The sequence below is a fragment of the Lagopus leucura genome, unplaced genomic scaffold (genome assembly GCF_019238085.1).
Source record: "Lagopus leucura isolate 7727_CA_CO unplaced genomic scaffold, USGS_WTPT01 Super-Scaffold_100038, whole genome shotgun sequence".
Lineage (NCBI taxonomy): Eukaryota > Metazoa > Chordata > Aves > Galliformes > Phasianidae > Lagopus > Lagopus leucura.
In genome coordinates this window covers 1,717,369-1,728,313 of record NW_024962287.1, presented here as the reverse complement: position 1 = coordinate 1,728,313, position 10,945 = coordinate 1,717,369, and the positions used below count along the sequence as shown (strand labels likewise).

The 10,945-nt window shown below is 43.4% G+C and overlaps 1 protein-coding gene across 1 annotated transcript in view; it reads right to left on the bottom strand.

Moving 5' to 3' along the window:
* Positions 1–840: 840 nt before the first annotated feature.
* Positions 841–10,945, bottom strand: part of SUPT3H (SPT3 homolog, SAGA and STAGA complex component) — a 136,707-nt gene continuing 126,602 nt past the window's right edge. Inside the window, exon 10 of the mRNA XM_042883511.1 lies at positions 841–2,492. Within this exon, the coding sequence (XP_042739445.1) occupies positions 2,451–2,492 (42 nt within the window). The 3' untranslated portion in view covers positions 841–2,450. The remainder of the gene's footprint in view (positions 2,493–10,945) is intronic.

Below are 10,945 nucleotides of genomic sequence, written 5' to 3'. Positions count from 1 at the left end.
TACATTGGAGAGGTCTGAAAAAATCCAACGTTGGGCAAGGTGATTCGCTTCTAGGCAAAAGCAAACAAACAAACAAAGCCTAACAGTCTAAGTTTCAATTGGTAGTTGGACTTGTGGCAAATATCACTATATATTCTTTAGTTATAAGGCAAAGTGTTTATGAAGGGACCCTTAAGATCATCAAGTTTCAACCCTGGATGTGGCTCTGGGCAGCCTGGGCTGCTGGTTGGCGACCTGCACACAGCAGGGGGTTGGGACTGGAAGAGAGCTGTGGGCCTTTGCAACCCAGGCCGTTCTGTGATTCTATGATTCTATGATGACGAGCAAAAGCTATTCCTTACTGCTGTAAGAATAACCTGGCAAGTATAGGGTAGGGAGACATAACATACCTTGTTCTACTCTCCGTTCAGAGCATGGCTTATGTAGAGAAGAGAAAGGTTATTAAATGGGCTTATTGGGCAAACCCAGATTTTATAAATAATTGCCTGTCAGGCTGTTCAAGATAGACAAACACACGGCAGACCAACAAAAACACGACCTGTCATATTTCCTAGAGAAATGTATGTTGAGTCTTCATTCTCTGGGACTTTGGGCAGACCGGTAAAAAATAAGTGCCAGGATTTTCCCTGCTTGTGCATATTTTAAAATGTAAAATCTGAGAGAGATACAGTTACGGAAGGAATTTTGATTCCATTACCCAGTGCCTGAAACAGTCCCTTCTGTCTATATGCCTGCAGATCGAAACTAAATACAATAAATGCTGGTGTCCTCTCGAAAAGCCGGGATGTTTACAGCAAGCATGTAATTTTCCGCGATGAAGGATGCCAACAAAAATAAGAATGATGATAAAAAGAAAAGTTTAATCATATATTTCAACAAGCACAGATGGAACATCAGAAAGCTTCCCAACTCCGTTTAATAGCCGGTGGTGTATGCTTGTACTCCTTTGCACACAGATTAATTCCAGAATACAGAAGGTTAAGCAGGCACAAAAAAAAAAAACCCAAAACAACTGACGAGTGGCAGTAATATCTGATGTACAAAGGTCATGTTGGCAGCATTTCGGTTGCAAGGAGAAGAGGCATTTTTCTGTTTGTTTAATATACAGATACTTCTAAAGCTTTTGCAAGCAGGTCCAGGAAAGCCGGGCAAGAAAACCACTTACAAATGACCACAATACCATGCGGTGGGAGTAAAAGTTAAGACCTCACATACTCAGCACAAAGGAGGAGGACGGCTGCACTACATAAAAGTAATATTTTGCTGATCTCCCCTTGATCCCTTGAGTGCTCCGTCTTAATTTGAGGTTTAAGTCAGATTTGAAGCCTGTGCTCCAGGCGGCTGACGCAGACCCCTGGGCTGCCCCAGGGACACAGGCAGCAGATCCCAGGGATGGGCTGAGGCATAAGCCCTTCTCTCTGGTTCAGCTCCTTGTGGTTAGCTCTATATTTGTACGGATTTAATGTGAAGAAACGAATCCGTCGGTGAGGACAGCCTGGGCTGGTGGAGAGGGGGACAGGAAGAATTGTAGAGTGAGGGGCTGAGATTTAAAAAGTAGATCTGAAAACAAACAAAGTGAGCTGAAATACAGAAAGGCAATGAAGGGCGTATTTCTTCTTTGAATCCAACAGCAGTGTTGCTTTTGTTGGTGATGGGGAAAACATCTCCTCGGGTGGCATGCTGCATGCAGCCTGCATCTAGAATTGCTGAGGGGGCCATGGCTGTTTGGATACTTTGGGAAATGCTGAGGGAGTGGGGCAGATTTGTGCCAAATGGCTGCAGAGCCTTCCCCTGGTGGGTTGGGCTCCTATGGGAGTGCAGCAGGGAGAAATGGCAGCACTGAGAATTAGGGGCTGGCTGCTTTGCTGCTGGGTCTGTGACAAGCCTTTGTGATAAAGTGTAGGTTGCCCAAGCTCTTCTCTGCTGTTGCTCTTATCTAAAAGCCCCTTCCTGCATTGAGCTGGAAGGAATGACTGGAGGAAACGCAGTGGAAAGCAGTGCAGGTTTTTGACTTTTTGTAAAAATCATGGAAAACTCAGAATATCTTTGGCCTCTTTCTGCCCCGTCCTGCCTCCCAAAACAACACTGCTACCAAAACACACAGACTTCCAAACAACTGAGTAAAGATGACATGGCGTTTTACAAAGGGGCTGACAGCAGCAAGTCCCCTGCAAACATCAAACTGGTGCGATCTGCATTCTTATCCACCTACACGCTATCCCAAACATCCTGCCATTAATTAGCTAAATGTTCCAGCTAGTAAACAAGAATAACGATTGAGGGGGCTGGAAAGAGAGATGGAGTCAGCCAGCAGATAGTCACAACAAACCAGCCCACTCACTGCCATGCGGAGACATTGGAGCTTGTGTTTTTTTGTTCCTTCCGTGGAGGGGAAGAGAAAATCACCTTAATATAACACTGTCTTTTCTGTTGCTGCAGCCACATCCATATCAGCAGGCGAGAAAAGTCATCCCATTTCTGCGGTAGGCACTCTGTCAAAGAAAGAGAAAAATCTGTAATGAATTATCATGTCAACTTAAACAAGAGAAGAAGGCAGGGAGGGAGGCGAGGCTTTCTTCCTGTTTTGTAGACTATTCTGGCTGCAATCTAATAGTGTGCTTAATCTGAACATTTCTGGTGGGGAAGCTGCGAGCAACCACTTCGACGATTAAAAAATCAGTGTGGTTAACAAGTGGTTAGTGACTCTATTTCAGGAGAGGGAGAGAGATGCAAAAATGTAACATCCTATTTCGTTAACTGCCTGCAAAATAGATGAGTCCAAAAATACGCTATTATACCAAAGCCGTTTGTCCTTTAGAAGCATGTGTTCTCCATTCACTGCGCTGGAGAATTGCTTCTAACCTAACTGCCCTAATAGCCCAGAGATTACGGGATCATTACGGGTTCCAAGCCTGCTTGGTAGCGTGAGCCTAAAGCTATGTAAGCAGACACTGGTGTAATCCCTAGCCAACCAAACCAAACGGATCTTAGAGACACTCTGGTCAGTACAAAATCATATGAACCTGGGGTGGAGCACTTCCACTGATAAAGGAGCACAAGAGTTAAACAGCATTTGAGAAAAAAAAAGGGGAAAACGTACAAGATATGGCAACTGAAATACCTCTCATGCATTTTTAATGTCTCCTTCTGAATCAATATAGGAAGCTCTGCCTTTTTAACCCAGGCACGCTGGAAACTCTATATTTTAAGGGGATATTCTTGCTTTAGAAGTGCATTTTGTTTTTAGATATTAATGGCATTTTCAAAAAGGAAAGCTTAAATACTTTTGCTTTACTTGGTTCACCTTCAGCAGTCATCCAGTTCCGAAAATGAAATTACAGACATCAGATACGTACTTTGCAGCTCTTGCATTCATGCACTGAGGCAGTGCCACGCTGAGCTGCTGGTTTCAGTTACTCACTAGCAATTTCCTAATGAATTTCAGCATTATCAAAGACTCCTCACTTAAACTAGAAGAGAATCATTAAGACAAAGGATGGCAGCTTAGTATTTCTTCTGAATTGTAAGGAAATAGTTTCAAAAACTGCAAGTGTGCATTTGCAGACATTGAGTATGGAAAAAGATACACGTACAAGATGTTCAGTGCAGCATCCCTCACATTCACACCAAACTTATATGGTTCAAAGCCATAGAGTGCAACATGAGTGTGGGGAGATACCCAGCAACTCATCAGCCATGACAGTATGACAGCAAACAAAGAAAATAAATCCAAAGACTCTATACCCAAACATGAAATGCATAAAAACAGAGCAGCCAACACATTCCCACAACCACAAGCAGCAAGTCCAAGGGAGTTTGGATGTGCAGCCTGCCCAGGACATTAGGGCTGGCATTTTGAAGCTGATGCAAAAGCAAAAGCCATGCTTTTAGCTCTTTGACCCCGGTACTTTTGCAGAGGTTTGTGACCCAAGTGAGAACCTTTAACACATAAACAAAATATCCGGGGCTATCGTGCAGTTTGCTTGGAGATCAATGAACCCAACGCTGGATTCACATGAAAGATAAAAGGTTGAATTTTACGAAAGGAATTTTGGTCGCGGAGCAAAGCCGGGCTTGGCTGGGCTCACCTGGGAAATAACACAGCTTAACATTTTCCAACACGGGCAATATTACAGCGTTCATTATATCCCTGGAAAGGTCATTTTAGAAGCAAGCCTTAGAGGAGGAAGGATAACACCTTCAGAAAGCTGGGCACACCCACTGGTCTATATTTAGCCATATATTATAGCTAGCGTGGCTATAGTTAGGATTGAGAACTATTTCCTCCTAAACTCCCTGTTTCACATACTTTAAACTTGGTGAAACATTTGCCCTTGGGCTGAAATTTCCTTTGCTTTAATCTCTGCCCGAAGTTGAGTTTTTTTGGAAAGGGCCAACGAAATTCCTGAAGCCATTTTGAAACTCAGCAATAATGAAAACAACACACTTCAACCACCCCAAGCCAGAGAAAGTCATTCTGATATATGCATAGTTTATTAAGGAATCTAGCCACAAATTGAAGCATTTTACGCAGAAACAATCTTTATCTTCAACCTCAGCTTAAAGGTAACCGGTTTGGAAATCAGTATTTCACAGGAGGAAGTTTGTTTCATCCCATTCCATAATAAGATAACACTTCTTTCTCATGTTGATACACTGCTAGATAATAAAGCCTAACTTCCAAAATACATTTATGCATTGCGGAGCTATTTTACAGGCGTTCCCCAGTCCTGAGCTACACCATTTATCACAAAGATGTATACAGCTGAATTCATGAAAGTAAAAGGCGTATCTCTGCATGCCAAGAACTGTGAGGAGAAACAGCATGATGTTTCCTATAAGCCTTGTGTGCACGTGCCTTTGCAAGAGAGATGTGCAGGGATGTGACAGTCATCCGCTGTGGCTGCGGTTTGGATGAGGCTTTTGGGTGCTTTATGCCACTTTGGAAGTAGCCAGCTTTAGAGAAAAGAAAGACTCTTTGTCTCCGAATTACAGCTAGAGGATGATGCAGACCCCTGATGTGGAATCAAAACGGCAGGCCATAGCTGTGCCCATTTTGCTGGCATATATTTGCTATGGCCCAATGTTAGGAGATAATGTAAGCCCACTGTAATTTCTGGAGCCCAGTTTGGAAAGGCATTTATTGCATCCAAATTTTGTGTGTGCTCTCTCTCCAAACGTACTGTCTCCCAGCCTGTGTTTTGATATTTCCTGCTGTGGGCTGACTCTCTGCCATGGCTGAAGGTCCTACAGCCTCTTACCGCACCCTCTACGTGTGTGGGTGAGCAAGAGACCACCTTTTAGATGTGGGAAACCACCTTGCTGGCACAAATCGTGTAGTCCACCTTCCCAGAACAAATCTCGTGCTACAGGAAGTTGATGTAACCTTACCAAGTCAATCTAGCTCATAGAAACTCACTGGGTTCCTTGCTATCATATTTTTCACCCTTTTTCCTGCTTTTATTAAAAGGACAGATTGCTGCTATCCACAACCAGAACCCAGCATGGTGAACCAAAAAGAAAGCAGCAACTGACCTTCATTGCCCATTTCCACTCTTGCCACGTGTTCCCATGTTGGGAAAAGGCATGACGATTTTGCTGCTGCATGCTCCACCTCCTGGCCTCTGCACCACATGGGTGCATTTTCTTCATTTCAGGCTACTGAAGAACCTTCTCATGGCTTTTTTTTTTTTGCATTTGCAAATAACACGGCAATCATTCATGCCAGTTAAATCTCTGCACTGCATTGAATCAGTCGTCATCTACTTGCCTACTGTACCAGGAAATCCGCCCAGAAAATGTTGTGCCTTCTAACTTCCCAAAGCATATTGGATTTTGATATTTTTGAAATCTTCTCAAGGAATGCGATCATTATTTATTCATTTATTTATTAACAATCTGAAAGAAGGGGCGATGAAGTAGAAAAGATGAGCAGTGCTCATCTCTGTCAGTCAGCCAGTAGCAGCATTGTGCTTTGTCCTTGGTTTGGTGGAAGAAGGCAAAACTAATAGCATAAAGAGGCAATCTGGAACAAAATGTTAATAGTGAAGTAAATCCCTAAGAATCATGAAAAGCAATGTAATTTTCTACTCTCTTTTTCAGCCCCGTGTCTCTCCTGCTGCAGGAGCACAGGGTAAGATTTTATGATGGACCACAAAAAGCTGCTCCATGCAGCAAAACTCCTGTTCCCAAAGTAGGTCACACGAAATGAGGCAGTTTAGTGAAAAGCTTGTAGGGCCAACTTATGTGGCAGAAATCATATCATTTTTTAACACAGGTACACTGAAGGTGTGATTTACAGGAACAGACATGAGCTAAGCCCCAAGATTTGAGTACTCCCAGGTTTGAGTACTCCCAGGTTTGGGAATATGTCAGATTAGAAAACAAAGACTTCTGAACAGATATCTTAACTAGAAATGGTTTCCACTTAACAATTTATAGTACTTCTCAGCTGCAGCATGACAAGAAAGAATAATTTTGGCAAGAGAAAGAAACAGCTGTGAATCTGTTTGAACAGTGGGCTGTTATGTGTTAAATTCTTATTTGGGATAAATTTTGGAAAATCAAGGGAAATCTCCAGTGGACACCCCAGACACTAAGGTTTATTGTGTCAAATCTTCCACTAGTTTAATTCTGCAGTTATACCGACATTAAAGGTGAGACAGTATTTCAAATCACTGGAGAATTTGATCTCCTGTATCATTTGAAGATGATAAAACTCGCATCAGAGCTCACAGAATCATTGAATGGCTTGAGCTGGAAGCGACCTCAAGGATCAGCAGGTTCCAACCCACTGCCACAAGCAGAGTTGCTAAATGCTAGACCAGGTACTAGCTTAGATTGCCTAGGGCCTCATCGAACCTGGCCTTGAACACCTCCAAGGATGGGGCATCCACAGCCTCTCTTGTCAATCTGTTCCAGCACCTCACCACCCTCTCAGAGAAAAACTTCCCCAGCATCTAATCTGAATCTTCCCTCCTTTAGTTTAAAACCATTCCCCGTGTCCTGTACACCTACCCATGGAAAAAGCTGATTTCCCTCCTATCTGTAATCACTCTCCAACTGAGGTCTGCTTGCAACCTTCTCTTCTCCAGGCTGTAACTGGCAATCCTCTCCAGTGCAGAGATATGGTGGGGGACCATGTCAAAGGTCCTTCATAAGCATGTTACAAACAGCATTTTTGAAACTTGAAGTCTCCCTCTCTTGCTATCCTTTTGTATGTGTGTGGGCAAGTGGCTTAATTACACTGCATGAAGTGGAATGGCAGACAGACATAAAAATAAAAGAGCAAGTCATGGCTGAATTTCATTAGCAAACATAAATACAAATAGGCACATCTTGTTTGTGACATGCCCCAGTCCTTTCCCCCTTTGGTAATTTTGCTCTATTCTCTGATATTTGCATAAATGTAAATCGAACCATATGACTTGAGCAGGCTCACGATAGGGGAATCATATGCAAAACTTTTTTTCATTAAATAATTCTCCTCGTGCAGTCGTACAACGTTACTGTGAAAATCAGGGAGGATTAGATCTCAGACAGTGAAAGCCTTTATTTAAGAACAGTGGAGGGAGCCCTGCCCTTTAAACAAGAGACATTCTTGGATCAGACACTGGCTGGCAGAATGGAAAAAAGGATGTAGCATTAGCTTTCATTCCATTCCAAATAACCTGGAACCCATAAAACACAAAGATTCTCTAATTTTAAATCTGCTCCCTTTCTCATTGTGCCTTCTTTCCCTTTTATTTGTGGAATGTTAACTCTGAAATTTCATTAGCCCACCATAATATCAAACGAGTCACTCTGGACACATTCATAGCTCTTAATACATAAGAACACATTCATAGCTCCTAATACATAAGAACATCTCCATTAAAAACACTGTGATTAGAAGGTTACTTTTCTAATTTTCCCAGCCTGCATAGACAAACCACATGCAAAGAAGTGTCAGCTTGTTTAGAGATTAAAATAATAATTAGTTTAGGAGGCAAAGTATAAGCAACATTGTTTAAAAAAGAGAATCCACATGTTGTTTAGAATTAGCTGCTTCTGTTTAGGTCTAAATAAATTTGTGTGGATATAAACTCTCCTTATTAAAAGGATATACATGTTACAAAAGAAATAGAATGGCTAACTCTCTCTCCAATTCAAAACAATAGCACTGAAGGCTCCAGCTCTACAAATCCATCTTTAATCAGTAGCCAAAGCACAGATGTCTGATATTACTCAGAGAGTGAGGGAACTTTTAAAGTACATGACGTCTAGTAAGTGGTCAATAATGAGTAACAAATCCCAAATATATATGTGTAAACACCCAGGTTTAGCCCCAAGTGATCTCCCCTGCTGCAATCATGAAATCGCCTGGGTTTCATTTCTGATGGGGCCAGACAGCCGTGCTGAAAGCTGCAACATCCATTTATCCATACAGCAGAGGTTGTTCTAGAATCACAGCACCATTCAGTTTGTCCCCGAGGAATCGCAGTTAGGTGTGAGAAACACAAAGAGAACAAGTGAATGGAGCAGGTGTGCTCCCAGCCCATGAGCTCCGCTGCTGCAGCAGTGGCACTGAGCTCCAGCACACCGTACACAAGGCCAGGTTGGATGGGGCCCTGGGCAGCCTGGGCTGCTGTGAAATGGGGAGGTTGGTGGCCCTGCATGGCACAGGGGGGTTGGAGCTTCGTGATCCTTGAGGTCCCTTCCAACCCTGGCCATTCTGTGATTCTGTCAATGGCATGGGTTGAAAAGGACCACAATGATCATCTAGTTTCGACCCCCTGCTACGTACCATGAGCAGTGATAAAAGCACTGCCTCACTAAACTATCCTTCCACGGTTTGTAACAAAATGCTTTCCAGCAAAGGCAGTCCTGGGCTCTGGTCTACTTTTAATTGCCAAGGGTGTAAATTTTTTTCAATGGTCATGTAAAAGAGTGTTGCTGTGCCCAGGACCAGGATACATCCAGGCTATATCATCCAAGTCTGTTAAAGAACATTGTGTAGATCTGAAATGCCCAACTTTTTTTATTTCTGCTTTCTTGTACTGGGAATAATGCCATTCTCAAGGCTGGTGGAAACGCAGGATCTCTGACAAACCAGGCCCAAATGCATTTCTCAGACACCTCTGTGTGACACTGCCAGTGGAAGGAGGACAAAATGTAGGGCTTTTATTGCTGACCTTCAGCTCATTTTGCCAAATTTGTGATGCTGCACTTAACTAGCAAAGGCTGCTCACAGGGCTGGGCTGATAATTATAAGAAAGAAAAACAAGGCCAAAGGATTATGGCTTCTGTTGCAGCAAGAACTGGGGTGTGGGAGTGGGGTACCAGATCCTGCCAAAAGAAAAAAAGAACAGAATTGGTAGGGAGAGAAGGATCATTTTAAGTTTCTCAGAGGGTATTGTAAACAGTGGAGAAAAGAAGGGAAAAATGGAACTATAAAACAACACTTGGCAGCCAGCTTTGCAAAACAAACATATTTTTGCAAAGCTCTTCCCATCTCTGCCACCAACTTTAATGGGCTTTATTTGTCTGAGAGCAAGAAACTCTTTTTAATTGTTTGAGAACAGAAGACATTCCCTCTCACATTGGAAGAAAACCCTCTCCTAAGTCTTTACCCAGACCCAACTGCCGCCCCTGGGTCAACCCAGGAGAAGAATTCCTTCCCCAGGCTGCAAAACCTGAAGTGGGGCTCCTGCCCCATCTCTTATGCTGAGAAGCAGGTTAGAGGTGAGTCTGATGTGCAAAGCACAGCCCAGACCTCAACGGGCACAGCCTTTTGGACTCTGGTGTCCTAGGGGATGCTTAATTCTTCACCTTAATGGAAGCACAATGGTGAAATATGGATGGAAAAGACTTCAGGTATGGACAAGTGCTGAAACCTCTGAAGGGCACTGCAGAGCCTTGCTCACTGCCCTCCCAGATGAAATTTTACCACTACTAACAAAAATTTCTTCAACTTGCAATATGGCAGAACTCAGTTTGAAGTAACATGGATGGCTTATGCTCTCCAAGGATGTCTCTTCTCAACGTTTGCTGCTGGAGAGTTTTTTTAATGTAGAGTGTAACATCAGAGGGTTAAATGGCCCCTACGAAGTCTCTGCTGCTCAAGAGCTTAGCATATGATTTTTAGTGAATTTATTTGGAAACAGCATGGTGTGGTACAGTCGTCTGAGCACAAGGGCAGGAGCCAGGGCTGGGCTCAGCTCCCAGCTCCGACACTTACTTGCTGTGTGGCCTCAGACAAACCACTTAATGTTGCTGCGCTTCAATTTCCCCTGCCTTTGAAACAGAAATACCATCATTCACTTAAAACTGTTTTCAGGATTGATTGATTATGGAGCTAATACACGGCACTTTGGAAATACTACATGCTATTCAACAATTATTATTTTCATTGTGTTGTATCTCCCATTATAATGGCTAAAATACCAGAGGTACAGAAATGAAGGCTGAACTTGGAAGGTATTAGGAGAGGAGGAGAGAGTATTACTCTGAAATAAATCATCAGGGACAAAAAAGGATATATTCCACTCATATTCTTTTCTTGAAACTGCTGAAATTGTTGTACCAAAAAAAGAACATCTAATGGCATTTTGCAACATGCTTCTTCTCCCCCCCACCCTCTGCAGACATTGTGCGAATGCACGTGGCAGAGGGCGCAGCATCTCTACTCTCCTTTTGGATTCAGTGCAATGCGTTCTTGGGGAAGTGAGTATATCACAGAGGACATGGGACAGTACCTCTGGAAAAAGAGGAATTTTCTCAGGTTCTGAGGTCCTTAGTGGGTGGTGGTGTTTGGGTGGAGGCCCTCCAGCCACGCACATCGACTGACGGATGCAGTCTGTCCGCAGCCGGCTCCCGCGCACCGGAGCGGTGGGAGGTAGGAGGAATTAAGGTAATGCATCAGTGGCTGCCAGTGGAGGAGATTGGGGGGGGGGGGGGGGGGGGG